The 18,624-nt window shown below is 48.6% G+C and overlaps 8 protein-coding genes across 8 annotated transcripts; 4 read left to right on the forward strand and 4 right to left on the reverse strand.

Moving 5' to 3' along the window:
* The first annotated feature begins 1,362 nt into the window (after positions 1-1,362).
* Positions 1,363-3,287, forward strand: GGI43DRAFT_298546 (uncharacterized protein). The gene has a single exon (XM_083201493.1). The coding sequence runs from the start codon at positions 1,790-1,792 to the stop codon at positions 2,948-2,950; it is 1,161 nt and encodes a 386-aa protein (XP_083063565.1). The 5' UTR covers positions 1,363-1,789; the 3' UTR covers positions 2,951-3,287.
* Positions 3,288-4,291: 1,004 nt separating this feature from the next.
* GGI43DRAFT_298543 (translation initiation factor eIF2B subunit beta) lies at positions 4,292-6,285 on the reverse strand. Its single transcript, XM_083201492.1, has 3 exons — positions 6,013-6,285; positions 4,738-5,868; positions 4,292-4,634 (listed from the first exon to the last, which is right to left on the reverse strand). Exons 1-3 carry the CDS (start codon positions 6,108-6,110, stop codon positions 4,538-4,540), a joined length of 1,326 nt encoding a protein of 441 aa, XP_083063566.1. The 5' UTR covers positions 6,111-6,285; the 3' UTR covers positions 4,292-4,537.
* A 1,221-nt stretch (positions 6,286-7,506) lies between these two features.
* On the forward strand, positions 7,507-9,972 carry GGI43DRAFT_298632 (Nem1-Spo7 phosphatase catalytic subunit NEM1). The gene is made up of 2 exons (XM_083201494.1): positions 7,507-9,135; positions 9,207-9,972. The coding sequence occupies exons 1-2, from the start codon at positions 7,779-7,781 to the stop codon at positions 9,356-9,358; spliced, it is 1,509 nt and encodes a 502-aa protein (XP_083063567.1). The 5' UTR covers positions 7,507-7,778; the 3' UTR covers positions 9,359-9,972.
* A 1,161-nt stretch (positions 9,973-11,133) lies between these two features.
* On the forward strand, positions 11,134-11,781 carry GGI43DRAFT_381417 (DUF1761 domain-containing protein; the record flags this gene model as incomplete). The annotated part of the gene is made up of 3 exons (XM_083203121.1): positions 11,134-11,146; positions 11,281-11,585; positions 11,647-11,781. 3 exons carry the CDS (start codon positions 11,134-11,136, stop codon positions 11,779-11,781), a joined length of 453 nt encoding a protein of 150 aa, XP_083063568.1.
* Positions 11,782-12,107: 326 nt separating this feature from the next.
* On the reverse strand, positions 12,108-13,139 carry GGI43DRAFT_298638 (50S ribosomal protein L30e-like protein). Its single transcript, XM_083201495.1, has 2 exons — positions 12,748-13,139; positions 12,108-12,645 (listed from the first exon to the last, which is right to left on the reverse strand). The coding sequence occupies exons 1-2, from the start codon at positions 13,046-13,048 to the stop codon at positions 12,230-12,232; spliced, it is 717 nt and encodes a 238-aa protein (XP_083063569.1). The 5' UTR covers positions 13,049-13,139; the 3' UTR covers positions 12,108-12,229.
* A 490-nt stretch (positions 13,140-13,629) lies between these two features.
* GGI43DRAFT_398722 (ubiquinol--cytochrome-c reductase subunit 8) lies at positions 13,630-14,697 on the reverse strand. The gene is made up of 4 exons (XM_083205247.1): positions 14,508-14,697; positions 14,337-14,362; positions 13,895-14,072; positions 13,630-13,821 (listed from the first exon to the last, which is right to left on the reverse strand). Exons 1-4 carry the CDS (start codon positions 14,561-14,563, stop codon positions 13,764-13,766), a joined length of 318 nt encoding a protein of 105 aa, XP_083063570.1. The 5' UTR covers positions 14,564-14,697; the 3' UTR covers positions 13,630-13,763.
* An 87-nt stretch (positions 14,698-14,784) lies between these two features.
* On the forward strand, positions 14,785-15,979 carry GGI43DRAFT_298684 (prohibitin subunit PHB1). The gene is made up of 2 exons (XM_083201496.1): positions 14,785-15,219; positions 15,287-15,979. The coding sequence occupies exons 1-2, from the start codon at positions 14,890-14,892 to the stop codon at positions 15,800-15,802; spliced, it is 846 nt and encodes a 281-aa protein (XP_083063571.1). The 5' UTR covers positions 14,785-14,889; the 3' UTR covers positions 15,803-15,979.
* GGI43DRAFT_398726 (uncharacterized protein) lies at positions 15,936-18,562 on the reverse strand. The gene has a single exon (XM_083205248.1). It carries the CDS (start codon positions 18,106-18,108, stop codon positions 16,156-16,158), a length of 1,953 nt encoding a protein of 650 aa, XP_083063572.1. The 5' UTR covers positions 18,109-18,562; the 3' UTR covers positions 15,936-16,155.
* Between the last annotated feature and the right edge of the window lie 62 nt (positions 18,563-18,624).

Consider the following 18,624-nt stretch of genomic DNA (forward strand, 5'->3'; position numbering starts at 1 on the left):
GGACAAAGTTATTACTAGTCAGGCACAAGGCAGACAAGACGTGCATACATGTATACATATTAACGTCCATCGTATAGTTTGGAGCGAAATCCCCGTCCTCTTTACAACAAGACTGATGATCCGGGCGGTGTGCTGCATCGAGTCGTTTCTATTATCAAATTCCATTTTAATCTTCATATGAAATAAGGCTTGTGTTATTGGAAGCATTGTGGTAGCTCCTGCTTCCCCGTTGGTCTTCTCTGCTACCACCTAAACGAAAGTTGGGAATATCCTGTGAGACATATGGATTCCCTCCCTATCAATAACATCCAAATAAATCGTAGGCAGCAAATGCAAGATACGAATAGGCCGACCAAGCTATCAGCTCCTCATACAATGACCGGCAGAGGTCCCTATACAAAACCCGACAGCATCGTCGCCCTCGTCTTGTAGAGATAGACATACGAGCAGTAACCACTCTACCCAACGACGGATAAGTTAATAAAAGAGATTAATCTTATAACAAAGTGCTCTATATTTGCTGTTATAACAGCAGCCAGTAAATCTGTCTATTAAGAGGGAGAGGTGAGTGACAGCCATGCGCAATGAAAAGCCCAGCCAAACGGGCGAAGAAACACGCTGGATTAGCATACACTGAGTTTGGCATTTTTAGTATGGATATCAATTCCCTTGTTTTCATGCTACTTTGACATCTTCTGGGTCGATTCTAGATCGTGAATGTCTTGCTCCCCGTGGTCGGCTGCCATTGGAGGGGCCTTATGCAGCCTGCAGCGCCGGGCTCCGCACAAGAAGAGGGCGACAGATTATATTGTGAGCTTCAGCTGTCTCAACCCCTCTTTTACTGCTGGCTGCGTTTCATTGAATAGCTTCCCTTTCCTTTTGTTTGCGGCTCTGGTGACTTGTTGGATCCATCCTCAACCTGCCTTTGCCGCCCATGACCTAGCCGCGTTTGTTGGTAGTGACGGAGGGCCATCCTTTACTCGCAATATATTTCCAACCACGGCATCAACACCTCGAATAGCCCAAGCCTTGCCCTTATATACTCTTCATAGTCCCTTGGAGAGCCACAGCTACGACGCATGAACACTCACTTTCCCTGTAATGAATAGCTATACAACTGCTTACGATGATCGCAGGTAACCAAATCCTCTCCCGACTCTTGTCTGCCCGAACCTTGACACTGCCGTAACTTGAGAGCAAAATGGAACCCCGCAACGAAATAAACTTCGCTTAAGATGTTGCCCCTAGAGGAACGGGTTACCAGTCTCACTATAGCGGTTAAGAACAACAGATTAATACTGGCAGTGGCACAATGAATAACTATAGCGCGATGACTATGCACATCGGTATGGAATCACAACACTGGTATCTGGATTGACTATCATTAGACTGACCTTTGCTGCTTTAAAGCTCCATCCAATAACTACGACCAGACTCGAAAAGATATAATCCAAAGACTTCATACTTCACCATATCTGGATAGAAAGAACAGAAATCCGGATCGGGTCCCAGGCACGGGTGAATGGTTTATGCGTCATGATCATTTTCGTCAGTGGCGAAAAAATAAGTCGTCAAGTATGCTCTGGGTATCTGCAAATCCTGGGTGCGGAAAGTCGGTCTTAGCCAAATATCTGGTGGATGAGATTAAAACTACGGAATCTAGAACAATCTGCTATTTCTTTTTTAAAGACGATTTCGAGGATCAGAGGAGCGCGAAAGGCGCTCTCAGCTGCATTTTACATCAGCCCTTGCAGAAGCTCTGTGCAAATTCTACGGTGCAGGAAATGACATGAAGATGAGCGTCAACTTGAAGTTTCTTATAACAAGTAGACCCTATGATAAAATTGGACGCGGCTTCCAGACTCTCAATATCCCGGGACTGCCTGTAATCCGCTTAAAAGGGGAAGGCGAAGCAGAGATCAAGAAGATTGCTGAAGAGATCGATATTTACATAAAAGACAGGGTTTCGCGTATCCAAGCAAACCTGCATCTTACAGAAGATGAAGAAAGACTGCTCTTGCAAGAGCTCAGGGCTATTCGTAATCAGACATATCTATGGGTTTATCTCACCCTTGAGTGGATCAAAACCGAAATCAGCAATAAGATTAATGAGACTGAGATACGCAAAATCACTTCCACACTCCCACGAACCGTCGATGAAGCATACGACAAGATTCTAGCTAAGAGTAAGAATAAAGGAGAAGCTAAGAAATTACTGCATATCATTGTCGCGGCAGAACGGCCCTTGACTCTGGCAGAAATGGACCTAGCGTTGGCTCTTGGGCCAAATCATACGTCTTATAAAGATCTGGACTATAGACCAGACGAGCGCATCAGCAAGGACATTAGAGATCTCTGCGGCCTCTTTATAACAATCACAGACAAGAAGATTTATCTCCTTCATCAGACTGCAAAAGAGTTCTTGATCTGGAGATGCGCTCCAGACCGTCAAGAATACAATCCAGATCCCCGAGGAGACGACTCTGGAAGAAACCACCACGATAATAAGCTCGTATGGAAGTCCTCACTCCAGCTATCAGAGTCACATCGTCTTCTTTTCCAGATTTGTATTTATCACCTGCTCTTTACTGAATTTGAGACTCATCCTCTTGATGAATTTATAGGTGGGGATGTATCTCACTACCTTCGCAATCACGTCTTCCTCGATTACTCTGCCGCAAACTGGGCTACTCACTTCCGAGCGTCAGATATCGAAGAAAATGAGGTTATAGAATTACTGGAGCGAATCTGTGATGTGAGGTCAAGACGGTGTTTGACTTGGTTTAGGATCTACTGGGCGAGTACGCAAACCAACTTTCCTCGAGGCTTCACGACCATCATGATTGCCTCGTACTTCGGACTTGAAAAACTTGTGGAGCATCAGCTAGAATTAGATGATGTTGAAATAGATACGGTGCTCAGCCTAAGTTCCATGGCAATCATTCTTTAACACCACTAGAGTTAGCTAAGCAGCTTCATGAGCACGCTCAAGACAAGCAAGACTACATTGGCTGGTATCCCAGTTTCCCGTCCGATACACACTATATCATCCAGATACTGGAATCGGCTATACAATCTCGAAAGGCTATGCAAATTAACAAAGCTAAGAGATTGTCAGTCTGATAACAGTAGATCGATGCCACCATGGCTACCCTAGAGGTGTGCAGCGACGCCAGTCCCATACACTTGAGGTAGGCCAGCAACAGAGATCTTGGACGGTGATCGACTACTTCTAAGTAAGTAATCAAGCATTATGCGAATTTCTACCGACAAACACGCCTTCCAAAGTACTGATTGTGATGCTAATCGACGTTAAAGGAATCATTGTGCCAGAAGGACGTTGCTGGATATTTTGGTTAGGCTGAGCTTGAACTTCTCAGCCAATCCGGGCAAGAGATTTAGGCATGAAAGATCATTTTTATGCTCGTCGTCTCTATTAGTACGTAGACTGCGAGATGATATGGTCATTCAGTAATGTACATAGTATTGCTGACAAGTCGGATGGCAGGATCAAAGAACCATTACGAGCTAGCTGGTGACCTGGTGTTAGATGAGGGTCAGTTTCATGGATTAAATCAAGGGAATTTTTATCTAACCTTCCGGCTTCGTTATCTAGTACCCTAGCCATGATGATGTTACGAATTTTCTGCTATTTTAATCTATTGCTTCTATTTGCTCCTACTGCCTCTACTGCCTCTACTACCTCTAAGTCCATATGGCAGTTCAATATTTTTATGCGTGGGCTGACTGTCTTGTTGGGCCACAGACGGGGTGTTAGATAACGAAACTGAGATGCTGAATAATAATTTCCTTAATCAATTATGCTTTATACCACTACTGGCAGTTCGTCAATAGATCCCAGCATGTTTGAAGTGGTTTTCTGCGCTTATCTGTCGCTCGCCTATGTATCTCCAGCGCGAACCAGGTCCCCGTGTTTATCTCAAATTAATTTCTCTGATATGGATCTTGAGCTCTCTCGAATACTCCTCTATTGGAGCGAGCCAGGTCAGATGATTAGGGTGACAAGCACAATGATATCACTCTAACATCGTCGCACAACTACTGCACCCCTCTGAATGAAGGATTAATGCATTATTCATAACTAAAATAGATCTTAGTAGGGAGTGGCTTTGGCTACGATGATGGCACATTGCCCTTTTGTAGCTTTTTACCTCATTGCCTGAGGCCATATTTCAGATCTGATAAACTGCTGTTGCACCTACGTCGTCAAATACGAAGCTCAAGTTCCATATATGCGTAAACAGTAACCAGCACTGTAATTGACATGCCCGTGCGACTTGGATTCCACAAGTTTATTTGAACAGGACACCCATTTCGCTCCTGATTGTACTGACGAAACTTGAAGACCATTTGTTGATGAGTTTGATTTCTCTCTTTTTTTGTCAGGAACATTCTATACTATTCTTTCAAAGTATCTTTTGCCTTGTCACTATGTATATGGTGAAGGTTCCTTAATCCTTTTTGCTTCTTTTACTTATTTATTTTGTAATCATTCCTCGTGAAATCGTCATCGTCATCACGGGAGAGCCCCTTCCCAGATGTGAAAGTCTGCATCTTCTCGCTTATAGTGGTCTGCGATGAGGCTCGACAGATGGTCGCGTGAATGTGTGCCCCTATAGTCGCCAAACGATTAGCTATGTGCTCAACTCACAAGAAGAGATACTGGAAAGAAAATCAAAAAGAGACGAAATGATAGATCGCCGGGTTCCAACTTACAGGTTTGTAATGTAGGTATCAATAAGCTCCGGCGGAATCAGCTCAGTGAGGGCGGTTCGAATCTCTGCGCCAGACACCAGAGGACCGTCTGAGAAGCTCACAAACGTAGACGAGTCGCCCCATTCAATCAGCGAGCTCTCGTCAAAGGGGCTCTCCGGGCTCAGCTTGTAGATGCCGTTGAGCACGACAACAGCAGCGCCCTGCTCCTTGGCTGCTCGTGCAATAGCAGCAGAACCAGCGTCGGCCACAACACCTCCCGTAGCAACCACTGCTCTCGCGCCAATGACGACCTTGTTGACCCTTGACATGTAAGCCATAAGTCCACCATTCATCACATTCACCACCGTGATGCCGGCTGCCGACAGCTTCTTTCTGAATGTGGCATGCTGGTTCTCAGGCGAATGCTGTCTTCTCGGCGGCGCCATGGCGATGAGGACAGTAAACTTGCGCTTTTGGGCGGCGCGGAGAATGAACCGTTCAGTTGTTGTGGATGGCTGGTGAACCAGTACCAGGTCACCGGGATGGATCTGAACTTCAGCAGAGGCGGCAATCTGGTCATCCACCTGGCTAATTTCGTCTTTAATCTCCTCAATACCGTCAATTACTTCAGAGCGTAGCGCATGGATCTGGCTTGCGTTTCCCCGCCAGGTGGGGGTCGAAGCGCCCGAAGTTTTGAAAGGCGACACATCTCCATCAGCGGGAGGTGAGGTCGATAGCAGGTGAAACAGTGATTTGGGCGGATTAATAGAACTGTAAGAGGAGACAAGCGGAGGGCGTGAGGCAACAGTTGAGTTATTGGCTGAGTCGAACCGTTTTGACGACCACTGCTGGCTGATGGAGGTTGGCGGGACAATGTCAGTTGGAGTGGGAGCTTCGCTGGCCGATTCGTCGCCACCATCGCCTCGATCCTCGGAAGCTTCGTCTCGGATTAGGCCAAGAACACGGCGCACAATGTTGCCAATGACAAGCTCGTTGGGCTGGGCGTCGACCAATCTACGGCCGGTTCTTGAGACGTTGAGCAAGAGGCTGTCGACGTCGTGCCATTTTGAGCGGGCAACAACTTGGAGCAGGATGTGGGCGGTAGCGATGGCGCAGGGCTCGGGTTCTCTGATCTGTCTTCGCTTCAAAAGACTATATGCAGTGTATTGTCAGTATCATGCTGTCTGGCAGTACACCACTTATCGCACCGCGACCAATGAAAAGAAAAGTCGTGCCGCAATGCGACAATCTTATCGTGCCCCGCATTGCGAATTACTGATGGATCACATCACATACGATATCAAGCTGTTGATGGAAGCTTCCAATGCCTGTCCTTTGAGAGATTTCAGGTATTTTTCGAGGTCGAGCGCATGGCCCGCAGAGACGGAGGGCATCGTAGACTTTGTTGTTGTTTATTTGGCTTCGTGTGCGCTTATCGAAGGGCCGATGCTCGGTGGGATGACTAGCAGCGCTATGACTCGAATTTTGTGCGACGGACACCGACTCGGATGTTGATAGCTGCGCTGACTGCGAATTTTTGAAAGGCACAAGGGAGAAAAAATTATGGACGTGATAGCGTCAAGTGATGCCAGAGGTGCGCTCTATCGCAGAAGCTCGGGAATGGGTGTGGTGGAAGTGAGCGGGGTTTGGGATGGTTTGTGGGCGCAAGAAGAGCCTTTGCGATCGTGACTCAACATGCAAAGCCTGTGGTAGTGGCGTCAAAAAAGAATTTCGGACATGCAGCTTAGACGCAGCCCACACTACCCAGAGTATGCACTAATGTAAGATTTGCGCTTAGCGGCCCCGATACCTGAATGCATACCAGACATAACGGCGGTGCACAAGTAGCTGATACTTTCGTATAAAAGTAGGTTGAAGCTAGACACAGCCAGCCTCTGTATTTTTTCTTCCATTCTTTGTCTCACGATTTTCGCTTCCTTTACTTGTAGTTAGTAGTAGCGGCTGGGAGGCTAAAATATATTAAAAGCTCAGGTCAACCACATGCTCGGATACGAACGGGCTGGATTTGACACATGCTAGCGCAGGGACTACTAAGATAGGTACGCCCAAGTAAAGAGAAAAAGACGGCTGAGAATCGTACCATCACAGATATGCGTATAAAGTATATTGAAGCATATAGGTTCTGGGTGATATAACGTAGAGTTAACAGATGTCGAATTTATCTTTCATGCTGCCTTGATGTTGCGTCTAACTAACAGCAACGATAAGACGCCGTCTCATACCGACATGTACCTGTACCCGTGTCTGCCGTGGTTATATTCCGACCACCTCGACTCGACGCACGTTTGATACGATGCCACACCTCGGCACTGCTGACCGGAAACGGGCTCCAGGCGCAGCAGCGCATTGGACGGTAGGGCTCCCCAACAACCCCTGCAATGGCCGCCGCAAACCCCCCAAAACCCGCCCTAGCGTGGGCGGCATCTGACCTCCCAGCGCTTGGCCCGCTATACCCTGGCCTTGATGACGACCTGGCCCGATTTGCTTGGGGAACATTTTCTGGGTGCCTCAACGCCTGGCTAACTGTCAAAACGTGCTAGAGCAACGTGTGCCAGACCTGGACTTGTGCTTGGTTTCATTTAGAACAGAGGCCCCCTCAGAACCTTTTTCTTTTTTTTTTCGGGTGGCTCGTAGCGTCGTTTCTTTTCCACGGTCCTCTTTGTGGCCATCGCATTCGCATCTCGTCTCATCTCGCCCACAACTCGCCCGCGGCTCCATCGCCATCGCCGCCCGCCTCTCTCGCTCCTTTCCGCCCCCTTGGAAGCGACTCACTCATGACATTCGTTTGCCGAGTGCCCTGCGGAGGCTCATTTTAACCCCCCTGGAGTGCGCTGCAGGGCCATTGACACCGTCCTAGAGCCCGGAAGCCACGAGCGTTGAGCCGCAAGCGGTCTCGATCGCCTCCCCGGGATCTTGCGACGCTCCCTTTTTCTGCCGCCTGTTGTCTCTCCTCTCCAGGCCTCGCTTCGTCCTTCGCATCTTCCATCTCTCCGTCTTCCCGAACAGCGCTGCGCCCGACCCGCTCTCCGAAGCCGCCTCCGATGTCCCATGGATTGGTCTCTCTGTTCAGTATGAACTCTCTTAATATCATCACCGCGCGCGTGTCGCCGCCGGCGAGTCCCACCCACTCCCGATCCAATAGCATCTCCTCCGGCACGGGCCTGCAATCCGACGACGAGAAGGCGCTCGATGTGTCCGAGGACAAGGCGGATGGACAGGAGACCCAGCCTTTGATTTCCGAGGGCTCCCTTTCCGAGAAACGATTCGACAACGACGACGAGGCATCCTTTGCTACCGAAGAGACGCCGTTGTTCTGCGAGTCCAAGCCGGACGGGAAGCGCTCGAGGTGGTGGCATGTGGTGCCGCGGGACATCGCGTCCAGCATCATTAGCACCATTCGGTGGCTATTCGCCACGCTGACTGCGCCCGGGTACTTTTTGCTTGCTTGCTTCTACGATGACTTTGGCAAGTTTGCGCCCATGACACAGCTGAAAAAGCTGTTTGGTTTCCATGCCGGCGAGCTGGGCACAGACGATCTATATCCATCGACCCCAAACTCGAAAAAGACTGGCCGCAATGCGCGGCATCTTAGAGTTCCGTCTACGCCGCCTCGCACCTCCAATACATCCTCATCTGGACTATCATCCGAATCTGAAGACGAGCCCCGTGCCGCCAAAGGCCGGCATAATCGATCCAAGTCCGCCCAGTCCACCGAAGAGACTGGAGCGGCGCGACGATCCATCCGAATCAAACTCAACGACGAAGAGCAGCGGAAACATAGAAAGTCTCAGTCTGCCGTCTCTCATGGGAAAGGCGACCTCGGTCGAAGCGAGCTGTCCGCACAGCTCAAGTCTCCGACATCACCCATCGCCGCCCTAACAAAGTATCCGAAAACGCCAGCGCCACCACGACCCTTGATCCCCCGACGACAGCCATCGTACCTGAATCTTATGGAGCCTTCCAGGAAACAGCAAAAGACGTTAATCTTGGACCTTGACGAGACGCTCATCCACAGCATGTCCAAGGGAGGAAGAATGAACAGCGGCCATATGATTGAAGTCCAGCTTAACACTGCGACTCTGGGAATGAGTGGGCAGAATAGCGTTGCGCAGCATCCAATCCTGTACTGGGTAAACAAGCGGCCTTATTGTGACGAATTTCTCCGCAGAATATGCAAATGGTTCAACCTGGTTGTTTTTACAGCTTCTGTTCAAGAGTATGCCGACCCTGTAATTGACTGGCTGGAGTCGGAAAGGAAGTTTTTCTCTGCAAGATACTATCGCCAGCACTGCACATATCGACAAGGAGCGTATATCAAAGACTTGAGTTCTGTTGAGCCGGATCTGAGCAAGGTGATGATTCTGGACAATAGCCCGCTGAGCTACTTGTTCCATGAAGGTGAGAGTTTTCTGACTACGGTATATCATACCATACGCCACACACATGGATCTAACTCTTCTTACCCATAGACAATGCCATACCGATCCAAGGCTGGATAAACGATCCGACAGACAGTGATTTGATGCATTTAGTACCTTTGCTGGAAGGCCTCCAGTATGTTCATGACGTTAGAGCTTTACTAGGGCTACGCAGCGGCGAATACGGCCATCTCCAAGCATAGAGGATTATGGGAAACGTTTACGGCAAGATTTGTTTTTTATTTTTCTGCTTTTCATTTTTTGCTCCTCTCAAACTTTAATATACATGATGCAACCTGGCAAAAACTGGCAGTCCTTTGAGGCGAGGAGACGAGCGACGAACGAAATGTGGAAGGGGAGCTAATGAAGAGGGAATTCTGGTGGCTGGTATCAGCCTAGATTCTTTTTCTTTTCACAGTTTTTTTCTTTTCTGCAGAAAAAAAACGGCGACCTGATTGTATGGATAGTATACGAAGAAAAGACGACATGGGAGTTTTCATCAGATTTGGTATTCATCTGGCCGGCATGAGTAACATGTTCTTTTCAACCAAGCGGGAAAGGACCTTATTTTGTTTCTGATATGGCATTTGGTTTTGTTCAGGCGATGAGGGTAGTTAGGCATTATGATGGGAAGAGGCATGATTTATGGGAAGCTTGCTTCAAGCCAATATAGGGACTGCTGTGTTTTTTGCGAGTCTTTTTAATGCGTGCCTTTTGTTTGGCTTGATGTGATTTGTGTATTTTGTACGATGCTACTTTGATGTTGGAACTAATTGTATAACACGCTGTATTACCTACGTATCTGGATTTTGAGAGATTTCTTGCTCTTGTAGATTGAGATATTATCTTGGTGACGACAATATTCGTGATTGAACATGGACCTTGATTTGGTGACCGAGGTTGGATTACACTGCAAAACTGCCCCACGCCTAGCTGAAGTTGACATCCCCGCAGTGGATCTCTTGAGCAAGAAAAAGCCAGGCAGGAACTCGTCTTTACTTAGAAAATGCGTTGGGGCAGAATCCGATGGGTCGTCGTGCCATGGGCTAGATCTAGCGTTTTCGTAATCGTTTTTAGGGCCTGTATACGGAATATTTACTGCCGCTACCATTGCCGTAGAGGAGGAGAGCGGTCTGCCCAAGTCATGTATTTACTTAGGCAGGGAGGAAGAGGGGGTTTCATTGCAGTAAAGTCGTCAGATTGTCTCATCGGATCTAGCTGTCTTACACTGCCTTATACTGCTAGTACTAACCGAGGCCGGACCTGAATAAAGCAAGATCGTCGTCAATAGTTTGCAGCCCTGCAGAGGAGTTTATGTAGACGCATGTATTACATACATGGAACAGGTACATATGTATCAAGGACAGGGGCAAGCCGCAAAGTGAGTGGTCGCATCATTACCTAATACAACCTGGAGGGCATACACACTCGCAAGCTGAATATAACACACACCAAGACAAGCCATCAATCACAAGAGCAAGGCCATTTTAATCAAAACGTAAAAAAAGGATTTAACCTTAGTCCCCTTAGTCATTGCGGAGTTATTCTCCAGCTTTGCTTGCCCATGGAAGAATGGAATTTCCCCCATCCGGCAGCCGGAACGCCTCATCACGGCAAAACTGTCAAAGGCGTAGTCGTGACATCATCGTCACAAGTGACGAAATCGTTTTGCAAGCACCCAAGACATTTCTAGTATGCTATGGGGGGAAATGAATATACTTTTTGGCGAATCGAGATTCTAAGAGGGGAAATTAAAGACGTAATTGATGTTTGCTAGACAGAGCTAGCTCCTACTCTCCCGATCAAATTGGGCGGAATACAAATACCTGCTAGTCTGCCTCTTCTCCCTTTGTGAGATCTGAGATCTGAAGATACTTCATCTTAGGACGGTATAACTGTAACGAACAAGGCACTCGTATAGTAATTCTCATAGCAAGAGACTCATCAAGCTTCACCACAGCATTCGCTCCATCTCAAAATGTCTCTCCAATGTAAGTTCAAAGCTCCCCAAATCTCACTCTCACCACCATATCCCTTCTCAATGCTTCTCGCCACTCTCCAAAACACCCCAACTCGTTTAAATCGTCAAATTCAAATTCCTCAGAAACTCATCAATATCTTCTAGATTTCCCTCCCGTCAAGCCCTCCGCCATCGCCCTCGGCACCTTCTTCAACCACGGCGTCGACCTCGTCGTCCTCGCTCCCATCTTTGGCCAGACCTACCACCGAGCCAAGGCCTCCAACACCAAGGAGGAGTTCATCCGCTCGCGTGAAGCCAGCGGCGCAGCTCTCGCCTGGGGCACGTCCTTTGTGGGCTCAGCCCTACAGAGTTATGGCGTGGGTGCGCTGCTCAATGCTACGGGCACACTGAGCCACAAGGGCGCGGCGTATTTGGGCGCTCTGATCTTTGCGGCGACTTCAGCTCCTGGAGTACGTTTTCTCTCTTTCTTCCTTTTGATCGTATCTGTAAACTAACTGGATGTGACTGCAGTTCATCACTCAGGTCTTCAGTGAGAAGAGATCTCTTGACATCGTCGGCGTCAATGTCGCTGCCAAATTGCTGGAAACTGTCGGCCTGGCCCTGGTTCTCAACTGGTGGGGAACCAGGACCAACCCCTTTGAGTAAAGCAAACGACATCTATTCATATTGATGTAATTTTCGGGAGTTTGGATTGGGAATTACCGATTATCATGTAGTAAAAAGGTCCATCACATCTGATGGTTTACTGTATCAACAACTCATATTAGTCCAATTTGATAGCTTCATTTTTTAATCCAACATGCTTTGGAAATGTCTTTTCATTGTCCAATAGTAAAATACTTTGTGGTCACTGTCAACTCGAAGAAGCAATAGCCCGTTAAGGCTTGTAATAAAAACGCAAAAGATTTTCCATTGATCAAGAAAGTACTTTATATACCTGAACGCCGCCGTTGCCCCAACAAAGTTCTTGCTGCAAGACAATCCCCTCTGGTATTGTTAATGTACACCCAGATTAAGCGCTTCGCATCAACAAGATCCCACTCTTTGACACACCGTTCAAACACTCCTTCATCCCCTCGTCCTCTCTTCTTTTTTAAGCCTTGGATTCACCCTTTGTCCAGAATGACTGCTTGCTGCCCTCCTTCTGCACGAGCTTAACCAGGGAAGCATAAGTCTCGCTGTACGACTCCTTGTCATCATCCTCGTCCTTCTCAGCGTCCTTGGAAGGCTTCTTCTTGCCCTCGGCCTTCTCCATGATCATGACAACACTGGTAGGTCGCTTGGTCTTGGCGGCGGCACCGAGCTCAGCACGCGATGTGACGAAGATGAAGGGAACGTTGTGGTCCTCGCAGAGAACGGGCAGGTGTGAGATGACGTCCATGGGGGAGATGTCGCCGGCAATGACGACGACGCCGGGGAATGAGGTGTAGCCGGGGGCGCTGGGGGCAGACTTTCGCAGGGTCTTGACAACTTCCTTGACGCCACGCTTGAGGGTACCATTCTTGGCGGCTATTCAAGATTTCGTAGTTAGTAAAAGTCAAACCTCAGCTGCTCATTTGTTTGAACAGAAACACCAAGAGAGAGTGCGTATATGGGTGGCTCGATTCTTACCTTTTCGGATGGTCTTGCAGATCTTCTTCTGGCCCTTCTCATCAGCCAGAGGGACAGCAAAAGGTACAACCTTTCGCTCAAGAGCAACCTCGGGGGCCTTGTCCTCCTCCATATCTGAGTCCTCAGGAGAGATCTGGCCAGCGACATCCTGCTGCAGCTTCTCGTCCAGAGCGGCGGCGATCTTCTCCTTCTTGTCCTTCTTCTCTTTCTTGTCCTTCTTTTCCTTCTTCACGCCAGCCTCCTCGCTGCGCTTCTCCTTCTTCTCCTTCTTCTCCTTCTTGTCGGGTCTTTCAGAGGCCATGGCTGCTGTGTGTGTTGCGAAAGCACGAGGGAAACCGTTAAGTAAAAATGGAAAAACGAAGGATGGACAGGACAATTGAGTGCCTAGAAAGTGTAGATAAAGGCTCAGTCGACCAAATTTAATCCAATTAGCGTCTTTTGCACCAATTGAGAGTCTTGCGCAACTTGGTCGCGTTTTTGTCAATGTCTTGTCGTCCTCGCACGATCGCTCTTCAAAAATTTCCTACGCAAGCCAAACTTTTTTTCTCGGTGAGGGGACCCTCTCAAATTTCTCGGCGTTTTGTAGGGCCGATGCCGAACAAGGTGTGCGGCCGATCACGTGATAAAATACCAAGCTTTGCGAGCCTATCACATTGAGCAAGATTCAGATGACCTAATCGAGCCGTGGATTTTTGCATCGAGTTATGCTCAAGAGAAGATGCAGCATTTTTACTTGCCAATTACGATATATAGGAAGTTTAAGCTCTAAGAGCTATTGGAAAATGCTAGGAGAAGAGAGAAATATAAAGTTGTTAGCATCTTCTAGTGGTCTATTTCCATATATCGTGAAGTCTCGTGCTCAGAGAGTCAATGCATCACTCATTTTCTTTTCAGCTCATTTATAAATTGAAATTACTCATAGAGCCAACCGTTTCTATTCTTTTTCACCTGATCTAGACGCTGATATACACTGGGTCTCCTGGACGCCCATAATCCAACACAAGTTATGCACCATTTTACTCCTCCTCGTCGCCGAACTCAGCACGACCAGCCTTGGAGTTGAGGTAGTGGTTTCTATTCACAAGGGTTAGCATTTTGCACCAAGGCCTAATATTGAGTTTCTTTTGTTGCAATTTGACAGTCGTACCTCTCGGTGGCCCAGTTCATCAGGTAGTAGCCAGCCAGCATGGGAGGGAGCCAGTAGAAGATCTGAGCCTTGGTGCGGCGGAAGGTGTTGAAGAGGGCATCGTGGGCAGCGCCGGCAAAGGGGTTTTGACGGTTAGCGGAAATGCCGTGGTCGATGATGCCCTTCTGCTTGGCACCGCCTATTATCATCGTATGTTAGTATTCGAGTGACTCTTTCGATATTCGCAGTTCGATCCAAGCTTGGGTGTCCGTCGCAGTCCATCTTCTCCAATTCTTGTCCTTTCGCCATGCTCATATCCTTTTTTCTTCTTCTCCGACTCATCCAATCTCTTTCACTGTGCCAATGGACATCCATTGGTCTTCCACTCCCCCACCACCCAGCATCGTGCATCCTCTTTCGTGGTTTGTCCATTGTAGCGATTCGACAGGCAAAGTTCACTTACCAAAGGAACCCCAGTCACCGAGCCAGCTAGTAAAAAAAAAGTTAGCATCACCATCAATTGACCCAAATAATCGTGTAGACGTAGGCGTCGCATCATCGACTTTCGCATCTCGTGGAAAAGCCGCAAGTCGGTGGTACGATAACCGCATTTGCCGGAGGGGACTGCACATACTGGCCTTGCTTGGGTGCAGGGGCGCCGCCGCCCTGGAGGATCTGAGTAGGTCTCATCGTCTCGGAGTAAGCAAAGGAGTGCGGTGTTGCGATTCCTTTTCGACAGTGGGAGAGATAGCAGAAGCAGAGGTGGAATGAGTTCGGGTTCGGAATTGGTGAAAACGCAGAGCATCTTCGCGGGTCCAGCCGAGCTTGCCCAAACAGGCTTGGCGCGATCCTCGGGCGGAAAATCAAGCACCACCAACTGCGGGACAATCGAGTCGACCTCATAGGCAGAGCCAGAGCTTCATAATCCGCAGAGAGCCAGTCGCAGCTCTTGGGATATCTGGATCCAATCAGCCCTCTAGACGGTTTTGTCTTTTTTTGTAAAGCGGCGATTCAAGATGGCGGCCTTTGCGCGAACTCTCAACCTCATGTATCGCATGGCCATCCCGGCCTCTGCCGGCGCATTCCTCGTCTCACAATCCATTTACGATGTTCGAGGTGGAACTAGAGCCGTTATTTTCGACAGATTAAGCGGTGTCAAGGACGATGTCGTCAACGAAGGAACGCACTTTTTGATTCCTTGGGTGCAGAGAAGCGTCATCTTTGACGTGCGAACGAAGCCCAGGAACATTGCCACTACCACCGGCAGCAAGGATCTCCAGATGGTCAGCTTGACACTGAGAGTTTTGCACCGACCAGATGTCAAGGCTCTGCCAAAGATTTACCAGGTAAATATCTATTTATACTAATTAATTGTGCTCTGGATTGTTAGCTAACCCAAATTCAACAATGTAGAACCTCGGCGCCGACTACGACGAGAGAGTCCTCCCCTCCATCGGTAACGAGGTCCTCAAGGCCATCGTCGCCCAGTTCGACGCCGCCGAGCTCATCACCCAGCGTGAAGCCGTCTCAAATCGCATCCGTGATGATCTCACCCGCCGCGCCGCCGAATTCAACATTGCCCTCGAGGATGTCTCGATCACCCACATGACCTTTGGTCGTGAATTCACAAAGGCCGTCGAGCAGAAGCAGATTGCCCAGCAGGATGCCGAGCGTGCGCGCTTCATCGTCGAGAAGGCCGAGCAGGAGCGTCAGGCCAACGTTATCCGGGCAGAGGGCGAGGCCGAAAGTGCAGAGACCATCAGCAAGGCTGTTGCCAAGGCTGGTGACGGACTGGTGCAGATCCGAAAGATCGAGGCGAGCAGAGAGATTGCGCAGGCACTGTCGTCGAACCCCAACGTGGCGTATCTGCCTTCAGGAGGAAAGGGTGGCAGTGGCAGCCAGTACCTGCTGTCTGTAGGCAGGGCGTAAGGTGGATTGTAGGAATAATGAAAGCTGAGGCACGGACGGAGAGCACACCCCGCTCAATGCTGGGATAGGGTTAAGGCAGGGGGAAAATCAATCACGACAATCTTGTACTTTTAGCTATATTAGGCCAGAGAAGCCTTTCATTGAAGAAAAAAAAAAAAGAAACCCATGCTCTATTCTCGGCGTATATTATTATAAACCCTCCTTGATTCAAGTGCATGCTTGAGCTATGCTGAGTAAAGCCTTCGTATACTATATAAGCTAGACGATGAAATCAAAAGCAACCAACGCATTGTATGGATGGGTATTCAACCTAGACACTCCGCTATCATTGTCTGAGCTCAAATAGCCCAGCTTTAAGCCAGTCGAGACCGATTTTCAATAAATGCTTCCGTAAGGACGCCTCCGCCCTCGGGAGGCGTAATCTCACCATCGACAACTCGCCAACCTTTTCTCTTCAAGTCATTCCACACATCCATAACCCGTAGCCGAACCAAATCTCCAGCCGCTCTGGCATCCTCTCCAGAGTCATGACCAAGCATCTTCGGTCCGGTCTCTTGCTGGATCTTCCGATTCAGGTGAACACTCATCAAGGTCTTTAGGCCAAAGCGGTATGGTAAGCCCATTTTGTGCGGGTAGAGCAGAACGGTGTCGATGATAGTCGGGTGCACGATGCGTACGGCATTGAGATCGTTCTCCAGACCGTGGCCGATGAGAGGTGTCGATGGCGATATGAGCGAAAAGAGGAGGTCTCGCGCAACCTCAGGGGAAGATACGATTTTGAGCTTCTTTTTCTTAGATTTCGTCTCGCCGTCTTCACTTCCTATCTCTTCGCCTCCCTTAGATGGCTTGAGATCGTCGTTAACAGACCAGGGTTCAGCGCCAGCAAGATCGTCAGGCCAGACGCCTGAGAATCGAGAATTGAGGTCCAAGATTTCGCCCAGAGGCTGGACCAGGACGTCTAAGAGGTCTTCTCCGGTAGGCCAAGATGTAGCTGTCAGACGCACCAACTCAAGACCATGAACAGTGTAGCACATTTCGCAGTCGAAGCAGACTGCTCTGTCAGTAGGGGCGAGAGGATTCTCTGGTGTCTCAGCAAAATTGAGAATAGCAGCCAGCCGTTTCGGGTCGCTCGCTTTGAATACGTGATGTTCGTGAGTGAAGCATCCGGCCGAATCACCAACTTCCTCGCTACAACAGTGGTATCGTTTAGGCACTCTTGTTTTATCACCAGGCTGCTTCTCTGGGACGTAGGTTTTGCCCCAATGGAACTTGCAGGCTCCTCCAGTTGTCAAGGCGCCATCCTCTTCTCTGCGTCCAGGGAAGACCTGGAATCTCTGCTGGCAGCGATCACATTTCTCCCATCCCTTTCCAGCTTCCATGCCATCCAAAGCTGATTTGATTTGCTCTTCTGTTGGAATAGTAGGGACATATCCATGATTTCCCATGTCGTCTAGCGGCGTAATGATACGTTTCAATAGTTGAACTTCTTGTACGTTTGTAAGACCAGTCTCGATCTTTTTAGGCTCCCCATCAATCATGTCATCCTTTTGATGCTTCTTTTGCGCATCTTGCTTCTCTTTGGCTCGAGTCTCCTTCCACTGAGCCACAGTCATGCGCTTATATTGCATGACCTTGTTCTTCATTACGTTTGAGTACACAGCTGGCTTTTCTATAGCGCAAGCTTGCTCCTCGTCAAGAGCTCTGATAATGAGGTCTTGATCAGATAAAAGTAGGTTCTTTTCTTGGTCTGTTACACTCTTCTTCAATTCCTCATTCAGGCGTTTGAATTCCTGATGCACAAGTTTGAGGAGTTTGAATCGGATTTCATGGCTGGCTGGGGAACTTTTGAGTAGTCGAGGATTGAGAGTCTCGGCTTTCTTTGGTTTTGGCATCGCCGTAGTCTTGGAGCCGGATAAAGTACTTGTTTGATTCTTTGCAACTGAGGAAGAAGTGGCAGGATTCCTCACAGGCTGGGTTGTTGAGGAGGCAGTCTTCCTTTTGAGTGGAGGAGGAGAGATTGGACGCGTGGCGCTTTGGGGAAGAACTGGCTTCTTATGTACCCCTGGTGTTTGCTTGGTCTGACCATTGGAGGCTACACCGGTTTGTGATGAGAGGGAAGCATCGTCGACCTTTAGGCGTTTGTTCGGGCGATCTTGGTCTGGAGGTGACAATATGTCACTCTTTGCCAGTTTGCTAACACTGTCTCCATCGGTCTTGACGTTGTCTTTTTCATGCCCGAATATACACTGAAAGGCCGTGCATTTGTTGCCTGCTGGGCACGGAATATGCTTGAGTGAGAGGCTCATGATGGCCTTGAAGCATTGGAAGTGAGAAACGAGTGACGCGTGATCTATATTTGGATAGGCAGAAAGCTCATCCGCGCGGCATCGTGTGAGGAGCAAGTGTGTGATAAGGCGTTTATATCTCCACTCAAAGCAAACGACCAAGAAATCTGCCCAAATGTTTGTCAAGCCTGAGATGTTTGGTTGATGATTGGAAACAAAGATGCACGACTCGCTGTATCAGAGCCTCGAGAACTGCAGGGGGCGACCCAGGGGCGAATGCGCCGACATTTAGGCGCGAGGCTGCCGAACACAGCGCTGGGGGGCACTAAAGGCCGCTAAGTAACAATGACGGGGGTGCTGATGTCTTTAAATTGTATGTGCTTGTGCAGTGATTAAGTGAATACTACTATGGGTGTCGCTCAATGGAGAAACAGTTGTAGCAGATGTAAAATGAGATAGATAATTTCCAAAAATCAAAATTTGAAAATTACAAAACCATGATTTTCTTATTCCTCTCGTCATTGTTCGGTAGTGGGT

This window comes from Trichoderma evansii (genome assembly GCF_050947405.1).
Source record: "Trichoderma evansii strain SZMC 28006 chromosome Unknown GGI43scaffold_4, whole genome shotgun sequence".
NCBI classification, from domain to species: Eukaryota; Fungi; Ascomycota; class Sordariomycetes; order Hypocreales; family Hypocreaceae; genus Trichoderma; species Trichoderma evansii.

Coding starts and splice junctions, on each gene's coding strand:
- GGI43DRAFT_298638 (XM_083201495.1), bottom strand. CDS start 13,048: ATGGCCTCTGAAAGACCCGACAAGAAGGAGAAGAAGGAGAAGAAGGAG. Junction 12,646..12,747: donor CTGCAAGACCATCCGAAAAG/GTAAGAATCGAG, acceptor AATCTTGAATAG/CCGCCAAGAATGGTACCCTC.
- GGI43DRAFT_298543 (XM_083201492.1), bottom strand. CDS start 6,110: ATGCCCTCCGTCTCTGCGGGCCATGCGCTCGACCTCGAAAAATACCTG. Junction 5,869..6,012: donor TCCATCAACAGCTTGATATC/GTATGTGATGTG, acceptor CACTGCATATAG/TCTTTTGAAGCGAAGACAGA. Junction 4,635..4,737: donor GATACCTACATTACAAACCT/GTAAGTTGGAAC, acceptor TGGCGACTATAG/GGGCACACATTCACGCGACC.
- GGI43DRAFT_398726 (XM_083205248.1), bottom strand. CDS start 18,108: ATGAGCCTCTCACTCAAGCATATTCCGTGCCCAGCAGGCAACAAATGC.
- GGI43DRAFT_298546 (XM_083201493.1), top strand. CDS start 1,790: ATGAAGATGAGCGTCAACTTGAAGTTTCTTATAACAAGTAGACCCTAT.
- GGI43DRAFT_398722 (XM_083205247.1), bottom strand. CDS start 14,563: ATGAGACCTACTCAGATCCTCCAGGGCGGCGGCGCCCCTGCACCCAAG. Junction 14,363..14,507: donor CCTGCACCCAAGCAAGGCCA/GTATGTGCAGTC, acceptor TTTTTTTACTAG/CTGGCTCGGTGACTGGGGTT. Junction 14,073..14,336: donor CGGTGACTGGGGTTCCTTTG/GTAAGTGAACTT, acceptor CGATGATAATAG/GCGGTGCCAAGCAGAAGGGC.
- GGI43DRAFT_298684 (XM_083201496.1), top strand. CDS start 14,890: ATGGCGGCCTTTGCGCGAACTCTCAACCTCATGTATCGCATGGCCATC. Junction 15,220..15,286: donor CTCTGCCAAAGATTTACCAG/GTAAATATCTAT, acceptor TCAACAATGTAG/AACCTCGGCGCCGACTACGA.
- GGI43DRAFT_298632 (XM_083201494.1), top strand. CDS start 7,779: ATGTCCCATGGATTGGTCTCTCTGTTCAGTATGAACTCTCTTAATATC. Junction 9,136..9,206: donor GAGCTACTTGTTCCATGAAG/GTGAGAGTTTTC, acceptor TCTTACCCATAG/ACAATGCCATACCGATCCAA.